At 43.6% G+C, this 19,137-nt stretch overlaps 1 protein-coding gene across 4 annotated transcripts in view; it reads left to right on the forward strand.

Moving 5' to 3' along the window:
* The window catches only part of tent2 (terminal nucleotidyltransferase 2), a 64,131-nt gene continuing 44,994 nt past the window's right edge, over positions 1-19,137 (forward strand). The window contains exons 1-5 of one of the 4 annotated variants that reach the window (XM_055631652.1): positions 1-74; positions 11,789-11,920; positions 13,280-13,396; positions 14,823-14,936; positions 17,062-17,254. In XM_055631652.1, coding sequence (XP_055487627.1) covers positions 11,826-11,920; positions 13,280-13,396; positions 14,823-14,936; positions 17,062-17,254 — 519 coding nt within the window. In that variant the 5' untranslated portion in view covers positions 1-74; positions 11,789-11,825. Of the gene's footprint in view, positions 75-11,788; positions 11,971-13,279; positions 13,397-14,822; positions 14,937-17,061; positions 17,255-19,137 lie in introns of those variants that run through there. The other 3 variants (XM_055631659.1, XM_055631671.1, XM_055631666.1) reach the window with 3 other exon arrangements.

The raw sequence follows: 19,137 nt of genomic DNA on the forward strand, positions 1-19,137 counted from the left end.
AGGAGACGGCCCGATGGCCCTGACGTGAGGGAACCAAGATGAAACGGTTGAGGGGCAACGGGGACAGAGGCTCGGTGAGTGAGTGTGGCGATGGAGGAGAGAGGAGAGGGAGGGGAGAGAGGAGAGGGGAGAATGCGTTGTTTGTGGGGGAGACGCGTGAAATGAGACGACGGAAGCTTCTTCCTCTTTGGCCCGGCCCGGCCCCGGAGGCTGCGACTTGGACGATGCGCGGCCTCGACTCCCACTGCAGCTACCGCTACCGCTCACTGGCCCCCGCTCACTGCCGGCCCACTGCCGCCCGCTCACTCACTGCCGGCTCACTCACAACCCGCTCACTCACTGCCGCCCGCTGCCGGCCCGCTCACTGCCCCCCTGCCGCCCGCTCACTCTCACTGCCGCTCGCCCACTGCCCGCTCTCGCCCAGTGCCCGCCCGCTCACTGCCCCCCCGCTCGCGCTCACTACCCGCGCACTCGCTCACTGCACGGCCGGCCCACTACCGGGCCCACTGCCCGCTGCCCGCTCGGCCCACTGCCAGCTCACTGCCGCCCGCTGCCCGCCGGCACTCACTGCCACCACTACCGGCCCACTGCCCGCTCACTACCCGCTCACTCACTGCCCCCCGCTCACTACCCGCACGCCGGCCCACTGCCCCCCGCTCACTACTCGCCCACTGCCCGCTCACTCACTACGCCCGCTCACTGCCGCCCTGCCCCGCTCGCTCACTGCCGGGCCCACGCCCACGCGCCCGCCCACTCCCACTGCCCGCTCACTCACCGGCCCGCTGCCGCTCCCCCCCCGCCCGCTCCCCCACTACCCGCTCTGCCCCCGCTGCCCGCTGCCGGCTGTCGGGGAAATGGGAAAGTTGTTTTAATCAACGTTTCATCTCCATGTCCGCGAAATAATGACAATAAAAACACACACACACACACACACACACACACAGGGCGATGTCACAGGTGTATTGACAGCTGGCCTGAGGTGGGTGTAGGACGAGGCCGAGGACGAGGAGGAGGAAGAAGGTTTCCCTGATTAAAAACAAGTTGTTAACCGCGTTAGAGAGACGAGGAATTGCCGGTGCGGGGAGAGAGTTGAACAAAACACAACGTGTTGGAGGAATACAGCGGGCCAGGCTGCAACCGTGGAGGGGACTGGACAGTTTCGGGTCAGAACCTCTGTAAATCGCCCCTAAAGTGTGGGGAGTGAATGTGAAAGTAGGATAACAGAACTAGAATGAAAGGGTGGTCGGTGTCGACTCTGTGGGTCGAACGGCCTGTTTCCATGCTATATTTTTAATCAATCAATCAATCGCCGATGCATATTCTCTCGAGATGCTGCCAGACCCGCTGGCTTATTCCAGCACTTTGTATTTAGTCAAAGTCGTTAGTTTTCCAAGATTAAACACACCTTCTCTTCTGTACCCACTGTGTTCCCACAAAGTGCCAGTGGCTGTGACAACATAGCAAATGCCCCAGAAAACTCCCAGCCAGGGTGGAAATGTCAAAGACTAGAAGGCTTAGCTTTAAGGTCAGAGGGGACATTTATTTTACACAGAATGGTGGGTGGCAGGGGTGTGCTCCAGTGGTTGTGGTTGAGGCAGATACGATAATGGCATTTAAGAAGATTTCAGATAGGGATATGGAGGGATACGGATCATGTGCAGGCAGATGAGATGAGGTTTTCTCTGCATCATGATCAGCACAGACATTGCGGGCTGAAGTGTTTGTTCCTGTGCTATACTTTGTTATGTTCTAGAAGAGAGAGGGAGAGAGGGAAGCTGAACAACATGGATGGTGGGAATATGTGACTTTAAAACACAGGATTTTTTTTTGGCAGATTGGGCATAGAGTAAACCTTTAAGATCCATGACCTTTGGCATGAACTGACACTGATGCTCCCCCATTATTAAACAAAACTATTACTTTTGCTCAAATTAAGGAGGGTGGGTGCAGCAATGGAGATTTTATTTCAATGACTCACTAGGTTCTGCTAATATTGTGGTGCCCATTGGTTACTGAAAATGGTGAGTAACACTCTTCACCTGGATGCCAACAAGGTCAGAAAATCTCCAGGCAGGTGACCATTCCATGTCCCCATTTTGCAGGCTGAAGACCAAACAGTGTGGGTAGATGACAAGAGGGAATGTTCTCATTGTCAAAAATAACTATTCCAATTTAAAATTTCAGGGTGGTCACAATGTTCCTGTAAGACAATTGTGAAATCTAAAAACAATGCTGATTTATACTAAAGAAAGTCAGTCACAAAGTGTTGGAGTAACTCAACGAGTCAGGCAACATGTCTGGAGAAAAAGGATGGGTGACGTTTCGGGTCGGGACCTTTCTTGCTAGTTTTAAATGACAGCATTGTAAGAGATGTGCTGTTGTCAACTAAATAATGTCCAAGAGATTTGATGATTTGTTGAAACTTTTGATGACTAATTTAGAGGATACATAGATACATAGACAATAATTGCAGGAGTAGGCCATTCGGACCTTCGAGCCAGCACTGCCATTCAATACGATCATGGCTTATCATCCACGATCAGTTCCTGCCTTCTCCCCATATCCCTTGATTTTGCTAGCCCTAAGAGCTCTATCTAACTCTCTTTTGAATGCATCCAGTGAATCGGCCTCCACTGCCTTCTGAGACAGAGACAAAGTATTCCACAAATTCACAACTCTCTGGATGAAAAAGTTTTTTCTCATCTCAGTTCTAAATGGCCTATCCCTTATTTTCAAACTGTGGCCCCTGGCTCTGGACTCCACCAATATCAGGAACATGTTTCCTGCATTAGCGTGTCCAATCCCTTAATAATTTTATATGTTTCTAAAAGATCTCCTCTCATCCTTCTAAATTCCAATGAATACAAGCACAGTCGCTCCATTCTTTCATTATATGACAGTCCCACAATCCTGGGAATTAACCTTGTGAACCTAAGCTGCACTCTCCTTTAATAGCAAGAATGTCCTTCCTCAGATCTGGAGACCAAAAACTGCAGACAATATTCCAGGTGTGGTCTCACTAGGGCCCTGTACAACTGCAGAAGGACCTCTTTGCTCCTATACTCAACTCCTCTTTGTGAAGGCCAACATGCCAATAGCTTTCTTCACTGCCTGTTGTACCTGTACGCTCACTTTCAATGGCTGATGTACAAGAACGGCCAGGTCTCGTTGTACTTCCCCTTTTCCTAACCTGACACCATTCATATAATAATCTGCCTTCCTGTTCTTGCCTCCAAAGTGGATAACCTCACACTTATCACATTATACTGACTGCATCTGCCATGCACCTGCCCACTAGCCCATCCTGTCCAAGTCACTCTGCATCCTCATAGCATCCTCTTCACAGTTCACACTGCCACTCAGCTTTGTGTCATCTGCAGATTTGCTAATGTTACTTTTAATTCCTTCATCTAAATCATTAATGTATAATGTAAATAGCTGCAGTCCCAGAACCGAGCCTTGCGGCACCCCACTTGTCGCTGCCTGCCTGAAAAATATTGTTTTGTATAGGGGTTCTTTATGGTGTAAAGGGATGTGCAGTTGTCTTTCAGACAGGATTCAGATTTGTGATGAATGCACCTCGGGGGTCAGAGGATGGTTTACAACAGTGTTTGTCATGGTCAGTACTAGAAGTATTTTTTAACGTAGACTTGTGTGCACTGTATGGACTTCGGCCTGCAAAATGGGTCTTTGGAACACTCTTGTCTGGAGACATTCTGACTTTCAAAATTTGCAGATGGTGCAAAACTTGACAGTGTGATAAACTTGAAGAGGCAAACTGGCAAAATGGCAGATGAAATTTACTGCAAAGAGTTGTATACCAGAAAGGTTAAGGTTACCATGGCAGGAAATTTCACCCATTAAATCTATCGGTTCCATTTGCTTGTTCTTTGCCCATAGCCCAATATATTTATTATATATAGGAAGTTCCTTCCTACCCATATAGTTATTTTTTTGTGTATTTTGTTCCCTTTGGAATTAATCTACCTCTACCACCCACTCACTCTCTCTTACAACTTTGAGATTTTAAATCTGATCCATTCTCAACCAACTATCCCAGCTTCTTGAATTAATAGATGTACCTAAAATCTCCCAGGAATGGCAGGCAGTGGCGAGTGGAGTGCTGCAAGGTTCGATGTTGGGGCTGCAACTGTTTACCATATATATTAATGATTTGGAAGAGGGAATTGGGAGCAACACTAGCAAGTTTGCGGATGACACAAAGCTGGGTGGCAGTGTGAAATGTTAGGAGGTTGCAGGGTGACCTGGACAGGTTGAGTGAATGGGCAGATGCGTGGCAGATGCAGTATAATATAGATAAATGTGAGGTTATCCACTTTTTGTGGCAAAAACAAGGGGGCAGATTATTATCACAATGGGGTTAGGTTAGGTAAGGGGGAGGCACAGCAAGACCTCAGTGTCCTTGTACACCGGTCACTGAAAGTTGGCGTGCAGGTACAGCAGGCAGTGAAGAAAGCTAATGGAATGTTGGCCTTCATAACAAGAGGATTTCAGTATAGAAGTAGAGAGATTCTTCTGCGGTTGTATAGGGCTCGGGTAAGACCACATCTGGAGTATTGTGTACAGTTTTGGTCTCCTAATTTGAGGAAGGGCATCCTTGTGATTGAGGCAGTGCAGCGTAGGTTCACGAGATTGATCCCTGGGATGGCGGGATTGTCATATGAGGAAAGATTGAAAAGACTAGGCTTGTATTCACTGCAGTTTAGAAGGATGAGGGGAATCTTATAGAACAAATAAAATTATGAAAGGACTGGACAAGCTAGATGCAGGAAAAATGTTCCCAATGTTGGGCGAGTCCAGAACCAGGGGCCACAGTCTTAGAATAAAAGGGAGGCCATTTAAGACTGAGGTGAGAAAACACTTTTTCACCCAGAGAGGTGTGAATTTGTGGAATTCCCTGCCACAGAGGGCAGTGGAGGCCTAATCACTGGATGGATTTAAGAGAGAGTTAGATGGAGCTGTAGGGGTTAGTGGAATCAATGTATATGGGGAGAAGGCAGGAACGGGTTATTGATTGGGGGACGATCAGCCATGATCACAATGAATGGCGGTGCTGGCTCGAAGGGCTGAATGGCCTCCTCCACTTATTTTCTATGTTTAATCCAGGAATCATTCTGGTAAATTCCTTCTGCACTCTCCTTGAGGCCTTCATATTTCTCGTAAGGTAATGCTGAGATCTGGATACAATACTCCAACCTGTTCAGCATTTTGTCAAGGTTCATTTTGATGTCATAGTTCTTGGACTTTATGGCTCCACACGTTGTCCAGATTCCTTTAATTAATCTACCTGCAATTTTAAATGATTTGTGTGCAATGATCCCCAGGTACTGGGACTAGACCAGCAAGCTCTAGGTTCAATGTTTGTTTTATAGGGTATGGAGAGAAGGCAGGTACGGGATACTGAGTTGGATGATCAGCCATGATCATATTGAATGGCGGTGCAGGCTCGAAGGGCCGAATGGCCTACTCCTGCACCTAATTTCTATGTTTCTATGTTTATAGAGGTTATCTGCCATGTGTCTTCCATATAAAGTTCTAGGTTAGTATTTGCAGCATTTACTTGTTTTGAATCAAATTTCCAGCTTTTGCAGGTTTCATTTTAAAAATTAATGCTTTTAATTTAATTGATCTGAGTCTCATATGAATCAAATTTGAGAGTTGCCCCCGTTTGTCTCTTGGCAGCACCAATAGATTGTTGCTTGTAACACAAAGTTCAAGCTGAAATTGGTGGTGTGTAATCGTGTAGATTGGGCCTAATTTCACGTTTCAATTTAAAGAACTAGGTTGGGGACCAAATGATATGGAATTTGTACTGGAAAGTGTCAGTAAAATAAAAGATTAGCCACAATCTTATTTAATGAAGGAGCAGATGCAGATAGATTAATTGTGTTAGTATTTTTTGTATTCTTAATCGTGCATCCGATCTTTTACCTAGGTCTTTGCCTTCCATGGGAAATAATGTTCTCTTCGTTCCCAAACTATAACCTTTTCCTTGTGCAGTAGAAATCTTTTATTATTATATGGGGCTAATTCACAAATGCTTTTACACTCCTGACCAAGTCTGACTTATTCAGTTGTTTGAAACTTCACAAAATACCTATTTTTTGAAAAATAAAGTAGCAAGTAAAATCTGCTAATACCTGGAAACAGATTCTGATATTAAAAATGGTGTGCCGAGGCACAAAAAGAAATTGAAACTTTGTTCAGTTCAGTTTCGGTTTATCGTCACTCGTATCCAGGTACAGTGACAAGCTTTTGTTGCTTGCTGGCCGGTCAGCGGAAAGATAATACATGATTATAATCGAGCCATTAACAGTGTACAGATACATGATAAAGGGAACTGAATCACCTGACCACAACCAGAGAGCAGCCCTGAACTACTATCTATCTCATTGGTGCCCCTTGGACATTCTTTGATCGGACTTTACTGGCTTTATCTTGCACTAAATGTTATTCCCTTATGTCTCTGTACAGTGTAAATGGCTCGATTGTAATCATGTATTGCCTTTCCACTGACTGGTTAGCATGCAACAAAAAGCTTTTCACTGTACCTTGATACACTTGAAAATAAACTGAACTATACAAAGTTTCAATTTCTTTCTGTGCCCCAGCATATGTTGTAGTAGGGGATTTCAACTTGCCCAATATAGACTGGGAAAATCATAGCGTGAAGGGTTTAGATGGGGTGCAATTCCATAAACAGTTGGTGGAGGCCCCCCCACACGTGAGAGGGCAACGCTGGATCTAGTATTGGGAAAATGGGAAAGGCAAGTTGATGAAGTGTGTGTGGAGGAGCCTTTTGGGACAAGTGACCACAGTTCAATTAGGTTTAAGATAGTTAGGGATGGAGAGGGTCCACGTGTAAAAATGCTCAACTGGGGTAAGGCCAACTTTGAGGCTATGAGAGAAGGCCTAGCTCAAGTTGATTGGAGCAAGTTATTTGAGGGAAAAGGAACATCGGCCAAGTGGGATGTTTTTAAAAGTGTACCGAAGAGAGCTCGGGATACGTACGTCCCCGTTAGAGTGAAAGGCAAAGCAGGCAAACGTAAGGAAGCTTGGATGACAAGGTAAATTGAGACGCTAGTCAAAAACAAGAATGGTGCATGGGACAGGTATAGGCAGCTGGGATCAAGTGCATCCCTAGAGGAGTTTCGGGAACTGAGCAAACAAAAAAAGATCAGAAGGGCAAAAAGGCGCCAGGAGATAGCTCTGGCGGGTTGCATAAAAGACAATCCCAAAAGATTTTATAAATACATTGGGGGAAAAGGGTAACGAGAGTGAGTGTGGGACCTCTCAGGAATAAAAGATGTCACCTCTGTGTGGTGCCACAGGAGATGGGCAAGGTCCCCTGAGTATATCTCCTCTGTATTTACCAAGGAGAAAGACAGTAGGACGGAGGAAATTGGAGCAGTCGCTAGAAGTGTCTTGTGAGCAGTCAGGGTTACTGTCGTGGAAGTACTGAAGGTACTGTCATGTTTGAAGGTAGACAAATCTCCGGGGCCTGATCAGATATATCTGAGGACATTGCGGGAAACTAGAGAGGAAATTGCGGGAGCCCTGGTTGCCAAAGGATTGAGAGTGACAAATGTTGTATCTCTTTTCACGAAGGGCTGCAGGGAAAATGCTGGGATCTATAGGCCGGTGAGCTTAACCTCTGTAGTTGGTAAGTAACTGGAGATTATTCTGAGGGATAGGATATACAGGCATTTGGATGGGCAATGGCTGATTAGGGACAGTCAGCATGGTTTTGTACGTGGGAGGTCGTCTCACAAATCTGATTGATTTATTTGAAGACTTGACCAAAAAGGTTGATGAGAGGGCAGTGCTGTAGATGTTGTGTACATGGACGTTAGTAAGACGTTCGCCAAGGTGCTGCATGGTAGGCTGCTTTGGAAGGTTAGATCGCATGGGATCCAAGGAGAGACAGCTTAATGGATAGCAAATTGGCTCTATGGCAGGAAGCAGAGGGTGATGGTGGAAGATTGCTTCTCAGAATGGAGGCCTGTGACGAATGGTTTGCCATAGGGTTCGATGCTGGGCCTGTTAATGTTTGTCACCTACATCAATGATTTGGATGAGAACATACAGGGTAAGATTAGCAAGTTTGCTGAAGATACAAAAGTTAGTGGTTTTGCAGATAGTGAAGAAGGTTGTGAACGGTTGCAGCAGGATCTGGATCGATTGGCCAGGTGGGCAGAGGAATGGTTGATGGAATTTAATAAAGAAAAGTGTGAGGGGTTGCATTTTGGGTCGTCGAACAAGGGCAGGACCTACACAGTAAATGGTAGACCTCTGGGTAGTGTGGTAGTGCAGAGGGATCTTGGAGTACAAGTGCATTGTTCCTTGAAGGTCGAGTCGCAGGTAGATAAGGTGGTCAAAAAGGCTTTTGACACTTTGGCCTTCATCTGTCAGAGTATTGAGTATAGAATGTTCAAGAAGGAACTGCAGAATTGGACCTCTCGAAGGTCCTGGGTCTCCTGGATTGCCAGCGTGAGCAACAGCGGAAATCTATGGAGGAACAGAAAGGAAATAGGCGCCGTTTCGGGCGTCCGGATGGCAAACCCTTCTGAATTCTCTGAATTTTGCTAGCCCTTGCTGTGGGGGGGGGGGGGGGGGGGGGGTCTCCTCCCACCCTCAAAGGCCCGCCCTCGGGCTCCTCCTCCTCCCCTTTTCCCCGAGGGCGGGGAGAGGGTGGGACCCCAGCATCAGAGGGTTAAGGGGGGGGCCCGAAACAGCAAGGGCTAGCTCCATAATGCTGCTGCAAAATTCAATGTTTCTGCCAGCCGGACGCAAGGCCCTATTGAGTATAGAAGATGGGAGGTCTGTTGTAGTCCAATTTCCGCTGGTGAGACTGCACTCTAGCAATATTGTGGAACCCTGGGCACAGATGTTATCGGATTGGGAATGGGAGGGGGGAGTTTAAGTGCTGAGACAACCGGGGGGGGGGGGGGGGGGGGGTTAATTAGGTTGGTTATTGCGGACACGCTAAGTCCGCCATAACCAAAACAGCGGAAATTGGAGGAACAGCACCTTATATTTTAGCCTGGGGGCCTTTCTTCCATGGATGGTATTAACATTGAATTATGTTAAAATTTTGCTAGCCCTTGCTGTGTCTCCTCCCCTTCCTTACACCCTATATTTGTAGTCTCAGCTCCCACCCCTCCCAGCCCGCCCGCCCTCAAGTCTAGGGGTTTCTCCTCCTCCCCTTTTCCTGCCTTTGAGGAGAGAGGGAAGCCCCCCCCCCCCCCCCCCCCAAGTAGTAAATGAAGAAATGTTCGATGCCCGAAACGTCGCCTATTTCCTTCGATCCATAGATGCTAGATGCATCCGCTGAGCAGATGCTGATCTTCCAGCAAATTTTGTGTACCTATTGAGTATAGAAGATGGGAGGTCATGTTGTAGTTGTATAAGACGTTGGTGAGACTGCATTTAGAATATTGTGTTCAATTCTGGGCACCATGTTATAGGAAAGATTGAAAGGGTTCAGAAAAGATTCACGAGGATGTTGCCAGGACTAAAGGGTGTGAGCTATAGGGACACGTTTATTAGGCTGGGTCTCTATTCCATGGAGTGTAGTTTTGAAAGGCTGTATTGTGAGTTGTTAAAAATATAAGAAGCTATTAAATTGATTTTTTTTAATGACCAATTTACAATTTTATATTTTAGTTTAAAGTACGGCTTTTTTCCAGGAGATCTATACAGAAAGGCATCTTAATACATTTTTTGTACCGCTTCATTTTTTTTTGTGCTTTAAGAAAAAGGTAGAAGTAAGGAAAGTAAAGAAAGTGCAAATGCGTCTGCAAGAGTGTTGGAGAAAGGAAGCCCTTAGGAAAGAAGTTAGAGAAGGAAGTGAAGTGGGAAAATGTCCGATGCCTTTGAGAAATGCAAAGAAAGATGAAAATGATAAACAAGTATCTCTATACTAAATGTTAGATGCCCTTGATATGAAAGTCTTTGTACCAATGACAAGTCTGTTTTGTTGATGCAACTCCATGACCAGGTCCTGAGACAACTTTTATATATTGGTTTTTTTTCCTGTAGTAATTGCACCTCATACTTGTAAATAGGTCCAGAAAACATAGACCACGGTATTCTCTGTGCCTCTGACCATGACTACTGTTTGTGGAATGTGCTAAGGTGGCAAAAAAACACTATATAATACCATGTACCATTGTTCAGGAAAGTGGACTGAGGACAGCCAAGTGTCTGATTGCTCACTTGACTGGGGTTTTCCTTGCCACTTCCATAATAAGTAATGTTTTGAACTGGTCTACCAACCGTATTGTGAGTTGTCTGTTTATTAAGAAGCTAACCTGTTTGATTGTTATAAAAGTAACTTTTTCAGTAGGAGGATGAGGGGAGATCTTATTGAGGTATACAAAGTCATGAGAGGAATAGATCGGGTAGATGCACAAAGTATTTTACCCAGAGTAGGGGAATCGAGGACCAGGGGACATAGGTTCAAGGTGAAGGGAAAAGATTTAATAGGAATCCGAGGGGTAACTTTTTCACAAAAATTTACCCCTCGGTGGGTGTATGGAACAAGTTGCCAGAGGAGGTAGTTGAGGCTGGGACTGTCCCATCGTATAAGAAACAGTTGGGCAGGTACATGGATAGGACAGGTTTGGAGGATTATGGACCAAGCGTAGGCAAGTGGGACTAGGGCAGCTTGGACATTGTCGGCCGGTGTGGGGGAGTTGGACCGAAGGGCATGTTTCCACACTGTATCACTCTTTGACTCAGCATATCATTTTTATTTACAGAATCTGTTTCCAGATATTACCAGATTTTGCTTGCTACTGTATTTTAAACAATCTTTGAACAATAGATGGTTTGTAGAAACTAGGAACTGCAGTTTACAAAAGACACAGAGTGCTGGAGTAACTCGAGAGTAACTTGTGACTTGTGTCTTTTTTTTGAGAGGTGAATCATTTATCCTCGCCTAATTAAGCAAGTCAAGTTTATTGTTATATATGCAAGGTGTTGAGGTCCAGGTACAATGAACATCTTGCTTGCAGCTGCATCACTGGCACAGTGATTCAGACAATTCACAAAATATTAGTTATGCATAAATTCTAGAAGCAATGAAAAAGGCTGTGCAAAAATGCAGTTAGTCCAGAACACAATTAGAAAACAAGTCCATGGTCGTGATGGTTCATTGTGTTCGGTTGCTGAGGTAAGGTTAGTGCAGTGAAGGTCAGTTCAAGATCTTGCTTGGTGTAGAAAAGTAGCTCTGATGTGGGACTTCAGGCTTCTGAACATGCCTTGAATGGGGGGTAGGGGGGAGAGGCCTGTGCTTAAGATTGGCATGGCTAAGTCTACTGCTGCTCTCTACAGCATCTTGTGTTCCTATATGTTAGAATTTTCGTACCAGAACATGATGCAGTCTGTCAGGATACTTTCTACAGTGCACCTGTAGAAATTTGCTCGAATATTCAGTGACATACCGAATCTCTTTAAACTTGAGTCACTCTGCTTTGTGATTTATCTTGTTTTTTTTTAATTTAGCTCTTGGGGCTAAAGGAATCGAGGGATATGGGGAAAAGCCGGAACGGGGTACTGATTTTGGATGATCAGCCATGATATTGAATAGCGGTGCTGGCTTGAAGGGCCGAATGGCCTACTTCTGCACCTATTTTCTATGTTTTTTTGTTTCCCCTTTTCTTTCTTCCCCCTTTTTGAAAATCTCCACTGTGCTACATAATACTTTTTTTGGCATGATATTTCATTAATTGTGAATTCAGCAATGTGTACTTTTTTTTTCCAGGCGAAAGATTAAATGTTCACTTCAGATAAAGGAGAGCATGTTCCCTAATTCCAATCTGGGTCGTCCACCCTTCTCTCCTGCCCTCCTTTCACAGCAACAGATTATTAATGCTCACAACTTCAGGAATGCAACGTGAGTGCAGCAGGATTCCACTGATGGATCTTCTCATATATTAATAGCCGGTGCACACATTTTAATTCACTTATTGTATTATGTCATTTTGTATGTATTGTAGTTGTATATTTCGATAAGCATCGGAGCTTAAAATCTTTAAAACAGTGACAACAGATGATATTACAAATTGCCTATTCTGTTGGTGACCAAAATGCTCAAAATATTGTTTAGTCATTTGCACAATAATGATTTATTTTGATTGAAATATGGCATTCAGATTTTTGAGAGTGCATCTATAAACTACAATTTTGAAAAATAATGACTCGTTTTGTCGTTAGCAGATGTACTATAGAAAGACTGGAGGTCAAGTCAATTGATATTTTTAAGGCAGAGATAGATTCTAGTACGGGTATAGATTCTCGTATGGGGAGAAAGCAGGGGAATGTGGTTGAGAGGGGAAGGTAGATCAGCCTTGATCGAATGGTGGAGTGGTCTTGATGGGTCAAATGGTTTAATTCTGCTCCTAGCACTTTTGGAAAAAGCTTCAGTGTTGATTGAAATGATTAAATAATCAGCTTTTACCATTTACTAAGCTTTTTCGTGTCACATACGGATTAGCAGTATTCTAATTGACAAAAGGGAGGTTAGCTGATGCGATTCTCTGCTGGTTTCTGGTTAAAGTGGTCTGATTTTAATAATCCCAATATAACTTGCATACAAAGCCAGAAACAAGCCATTCAGTTACATAGTTCCATGCAGGAGTTTTAGCCTCTGTCTTTCATCATTTGATATGTGAGCTGCCAGTCGGTTCCTTTCTCCATACGCATCTGTAGCCTATCTCAGAAGAACAGCAATGTGCTTGCTGGTTAATTCCCACCAATTTCCAGGTGCATATTTTTTTTTCCTGAATTTCCTTTTGATTTAGCTGCCCTTGGAGCAAATGGAAATGTTTTCATGTATGTGCTATGAAAATCTCTTATGATTTTAACTTTTTGCATGTCCTTTAGCCTTCTCTTTTCAAGAGCAGGGCAGCTGGACTTGTTCATTTTTTTCTGATAGAAGTAGCTTTCCGATTCTGCAGCCCATCGCTGCTAGCAAACGTAAGGGATAAACCTACATGATGTTTATGTTGCCTTACTTACTAATCTTCCTGCTGCAGGTGCATTGTCTGCTAAAGCATTGGTAGGAGTGATCACTATACAATCTTTGTGGAGATAAATTCCTATCTGGCACCACGACTGGCACCACGACTGTTCTAACTGGGATAAAGTCTGATTTATCCATGAAACAATGTGGATCATCAGCAGTAGAAATGCCCACCACAGTCTGAAATCTAATAGTCTGACACTTTCCTTACTGGCATTTCATTCAAACCAGTAGATCGCCTCCGGTTCAATGTGGAGTAATGAAGGACATACTGAGAGCAATATCAGGCAGATTGGAAAAATGGGATGCCAATCTGATGAGGCTGCAACAAAAAGATGGCTGTTGGAGGTCAGTCATCCCAATGACAAGACATGGTCTGTAGGAGTTTCACAAGACAATATCCTCTGCCCATTCATCATCCACTGCTTCATTAACCTTCCATCTGGTCAGAATTGGGAAAATTGGCTGATAATTGCACAGTGTTTCATTCCAATGCAACTCCTCAGGAAATGCAACAGTCCATGCCTGCGTGTTGCAAGATCCAGATACTGCAGCAAATTGGGTTGATAAGGGTCAAATGATATACACACCACAAAAGTGCCTGGCAGTAACCATCTCCAAGATGAAAGAGTGTAACTGTTGATGTTTAATGGCAGTAGCGTTGCCAACCCTCCCATTACCTGGAGCTGACAATGGACCAGAATCTCAAGTGGTCTAGACTAGACTCATAAATACTGTAGCTGCACAAGCAGACTGGGTGTTATTTGAGTAACTCACCTGCCACCTCAAAGTTTTCACACTGTACACAAGGATCAAATCAGGAACACTATGGAATAATCTCTACTTAATTGGATAGGAGCGGCTCATATTATATAAAAGATGCCTAACAAGAAAAACATTCTACCTGATTGGTACCTCGTGTACCATCCTAAGCATTCATTCCATTTGCCATGTTGCACTCTAACCGCAGTGCATCAAGATAAGAAATAATTGGTTTACATGATCTCCAGATATGGCTCTGAAATTAGACATCTGAAGGGTAACTATCTAAAATAGACACAAAAGGTGGGTCAGGCAGCATCTCTGGAGAAAAGCAGTAGGTGACATGTCAGGCCGAGACCCTTCTTCAGACTATCTCAACACTATTTCCCTGCCCAATTTTCTATATGCCTTTAATTCCAAATATGTATGGGTCTTGACCTCGAATTACGTGAATTGATTAAATGTACATGAATAAACATCCACAGCTCTCCGGGCTAGAAATTTCTTAACATTCAGAATCTTCTAATAAAGAATGAATGCTTACTGACCCTAATTGTCTGGAACACCCAACCCTGTTATCTTGGGATTTTGCCCCAAAGTAGTCAGCCCACTGGCCATGAGAGCAACCTCACAGCATCCATCCCTTCAAGAATCTTATGCTTATCGTGGCCTTGCCTCAGTTTTATTCTCTACATTTTTTAGAATGTAATTTATTTGTTATGTTCTGGCTAGGCATTCTGATTAGAACAATGACTTCTGTCACTGAATTTCTATTGTATTCTTGAAACATGAATTTGTTTTATTTCCATTTTTGCATTAATAGCCATATGATTGAAAGACTGCCCTATTAGAACAGTCAGATGTAAAGCATGCACCTTCTCTCAGAACAGCTGGGTTTGTGTAGAACAGAGGTGACATATGGAGACATATGGTCTTTGGTTATTTGATTTCAAAACATTCTTAAAATCTGTAAGTGAATGCCAATAATTTTTTTTTAATTACTTATTTGCAGCCTTTCTGGTACCATCGTGACAGGAGTAGTTACTCCACAATCACCATACGTGTGGCCCTTCAGCAATCTCTGTCCTGTTTTTTCACCGGCTCTGCCCAGTAATCTTGGCAGGAAGTAAGTCTTGTTCAGTCTCTATAAAACAGGGAATTTAAAAAACCCCGCAATTATTGCAAATGAACTGTGGTTTTCATTGATGATGACTCTGAAGATAAGGGGTTGCGGATCTGGGAGAGTTATGGCAAATGCCTGAGAATATGTCTCTGTCTGGAAGTAAGGGGGCTGAAGCATTAGGGAAGGAGATTAAAAGTGAATCTAACAGTAATATCACACGAGACAAACCTAAGACGTTCTATTGAATGCACACCGCGTATCATTGGATAACTCCAGGATTTTTATAGTTCATTCAATCTTATCTGCTGGAGGAGCTCTGTTTAAATATTGAATTAAGAAATGTGAGAAGGGAAGAGGTACTTGAAGGAGCGTCAGTTGAGTTGAAGTGAAGAATAAAAAAATAGCAATTGTGCTGCTGCAGGTGTGCTGTGGATGGCCAAAGGGAGACCATAGTGTATATACTTTGGCTATTTCTGATATAGGGGGCAGTCACGGTGGTGCAGCGGTAGAGTTGCTGCCTTCCAGTGAATGCAGCACCGGAGACCCGGGTTCGATCCCGATTACGGGTGCTGTCTGTATGGAGTTTGTACGTTCTCCCCGTGACCTGCGTGGGTTTTCTCCGAGATTTTTGGTTTCCGCCCACATTCCAAAGACGTACAGGTTTGTAGGTTAATTGGCTTTGTAAATGTAAAAATTGTCCCTCGTGGGTATTAGATAGTGTTAATGTGCGGGTATCGCTGGTTGTCCATGGACTCGGTGAGCCGAAGGCATTGTTTCCGGGCTGTATCTCTAAACTAAAAACTAAATAAGGCCGGGGGGGGCTCCAACTTCGTGACATTTAGACAGGGAGCGGGGCTTATCATCGCCCGCCTGGGGCTTGGACATCGGGAGAGAAATGGAGAACAGGGGAGAGAAAAGACTTTGCCTTCCATCACAGTGGGTTCACTGTGATGGATGTTTTTGTAAATTGAATTGTGTGTATGTCTGTAGGAAATTTTCTTTGCTTGTATGGCTGTGGAAACAGAGTTTCGTTTGAGCCTTATTGAGGTTCAAATGACGTAATAAATATTGATATTGATTGATATTGATTGGTAAGGGTGGTTTTCAAAATCTTAAAACTCATAGAAGAGCAAAAGGGCACAGAAAAACATAATCTTTTCAAGATAAGCCTTTAGATAGTACCTAGCAAACCCACCTAAAGCAGTTCTGTATTTTGTTCTGGGGTTTGAACCTAGGCAGCTGGAAGTGATCAACAATGGGAGGAACATTTTGTTAGTGAGCATTTGTGGTAAAAGATGGTTGGAATACAGGACAAATATCTTCCACAAAGAAAGTGACCCATTCAAATCTGAAGTCCTGCCAGGCAAACAAAAACACATGCTGAATTTGGAGAGTTCATTATTGCAGAGAGCATTGTGGTGCAAAGCAAGTTGGGATGGCAGAGACAAGGCTTGAAATACATATTGGTAAATAAAATCAAGGAAAACTCACAAAAGTGAAAAGGGAGCAAGATAGCTAAGAAAAGAGGATGATCTGACGGAGATCCTAAAAGGATGATCTCTGTGTAGAGATTAAAACATGATTCTCATTGAGTACTTTCCTGGTGTTCTTGTGTCATTCACCTTGTTGCACATGGAATGTTCAAGATGATGATGAATGCAATAGAATATTGGCATTAGTCACTGTTTTCAAGTTAAATCTCATTCCATCTGAATTGCACTTTCAGGCCATCCATTAATATAAAGGGACTTTTGAACTTCATTAGCATTGGTTTAGTTTTAAATGTCAGTTTTAATAATCTGATGTGCAAGAAATCTAATTAGATTTTAAGGGAGCCTGAAACTAGAGAGCATATCTCAGGTGAGAGGCGAAAGATATAAAGGAGTCACGAGCGGCAACCTTTTCAGTTAGAGGGTGGAGGGTATGTGGGACAAGGTGCTGGAGGAAGTGGTAATGGTGGATGTAATTATAATGTTGAACAGATATTTGGAAGCTACTTGATAGAAAAGGCATGGACTGATATAAGGTAAATGGAAGCAAATGGGACTAGCTCAAGTCAGCAACTTGGTTGGCAAGCTGGGACGAGGGACTTTTTCCGTGCTGTGTAACTCTATGACTTCAATTACAGGCGAAGAAGTGATGACCAGAGTAGTCCTTATGAAGTTAAGCGCCAGCGGTTTCAGTCTCCACCTACTCCAACATCTGGCAGATCAGTGCCTTTTCTAGTTGACCACAGGAATTCGGTACCTTCACCTGGAATTTCATCTCTGCTTCCACTCACAGATTATCCACAAAATTCTCTCAAAGGGACTGGAGATAAGGTATTGATTTACTAATAAACATTCTAGTGACATGTTACCCCATATCGAGGAAAATTGTACTGAAGTAATTGTAATTGTAATTGTAAATCTTTATTGTCATTTCCTGAGTATTCGCATACCCAGAGGAAACAAAAAAACATTGCTCAACCAGTGTCCATTCAGTTTGCATTAAAAAATAAATAGGAATTAAAATTAAAAAATACATGTCATGAACAAATTTAACACTCTACTAAACATTCAACAGCCGTTCCGACCGGTAGCGGCACAACAGTGGCTCTGCTGTAGTGTGGGGGTTTGTGCGCGATACTTGGCAGGGGGCAAAGTCCATTTAACAGTCTTATAGCCTGTGGGAAGAAACTGAGGAGCATCCTGCTGGTTTTGCAGCTAATGCTCCTGTACCTCTTCCCAGAAGTGCTGGAAGAACCAGGCGTGTCAGGCAGCATCTGAGGACAGACATTTCAGAATGAAGAAGGGGCCCAACCTGAAACGTCGCATGTCCATTCCCTCTACAAAAACTGCCTGATGTGCTGAGTTCCTCCAGCACTTTGTGTTTTGCTCCGGGTTCCAGCATCTGCTGTTTCTTACGTCAACGTTGTACTGGAATTACTTACTTACTGCATATTATGCCTCCTGGCATGTAGGGCAGCAACGAAGGTCCTCCACTCAGTAGTGTTGATTCCTTCAGTTGCTGTTTCTGTAACATATTTGTTTTACAAGACAGGGTTGTTAGCCCTGTGCTCAACCTCCAACCTGGAGGACCAGTGGATCGCTCTTCGTCTCGCCTCTACCCTTCGACCAGTCCAGCATGGGAGACCCTAACAGGAGACGAATCTCCCGCTGGCATAGCTCTAGGGGGTCATTGAGGCACACAAGCTCCCCGACCACGACAAGGTTGCAATCCAACGGGGAGTGTACTAGAATTGACTGGGAGGTATTGACACATTTTGAAACATTGCATTCTACAGTTTGATGCAGATGGAACCGTTGATGTACGGATGATCGTAACTTTTTGCAATGTGTCTTTGGTAAACAAAATTCTATTTTCAATAAGTGTAGTTTAGATTAAAACCAGGTTCATTCTAATCTATTAATTGTACCCTAAAGGTAATTAAACAAAACCTGGAAGTATTCAAGTCAGGAAATATTGTTTGTGGAGAGAGAGAAGATTAGTTGTAATGTTTGAGATTATTGTTCCTTCATAGGCACTAAAAGATGTGCAGAGAATGGGTAAAGAGATTCTATTACAGTGAAAGACATTAAATGACAACAGATATTAAATGACTTGGGTAATAAAATAAAAAACAAATGGCAGGAGGTGTCAGTGGGAAAAGCAGAATTAAAACCCGAGTTGATGAGTCAAGAAGGTCTAACTGGGTGGCTCTGTCCCTCAAACTGACATTGAGTTTTATTAGAATGATGTAGAAGAGTGATAACAGAAACTAGAGTGGGAGTTTTCAAAAGTGGCTATAAATCAAGAAGCTGTTGGAGACCAAAAATAATTGATGCTATAACATAAGATCATATGTGATAGAAGTAGAATTAGGCCATTCAGTCTTCTCCGCCATTCAATCTATCTCCCCCTCCGAACCCCATTCTCCTGCCTTCTCCCAATAACCTCTGACTTGTACTAATCAAGAATCTATCTATCTCTGCCTTAAATATATCCCCTGACTTGGCCTCCACAGCCTTCTGTGGCAAAGAATTCCACAGATTCACTGCCCTCTGACTGAAAAGCTAAGATTTGAGCAATGATACTTCAAGTTGCAGATGCAAGATTGGGGAAAATACAGTTGTTTAATTTTTAAAATTTCCACATTTATTGTGACTAAGAGATATTTAATTCATTTCACTACCATCCTTGTTTTAAAGTTGAGAAGAAAATA

This window comes from Leucoraja erinacea, chromosome 3, assembly GCF_028641065.1.
Source record: "Leucoraja erinacea ecotype New England chromosome 3, Leri_hhj_1, whole genome shotgun sequence".
NCBI lineage: Eukaryota > Metazoa > Chordata > Chondrichthyes > Rajiformes > Rajidae > Leucoraja > Leucoraja erinaceus.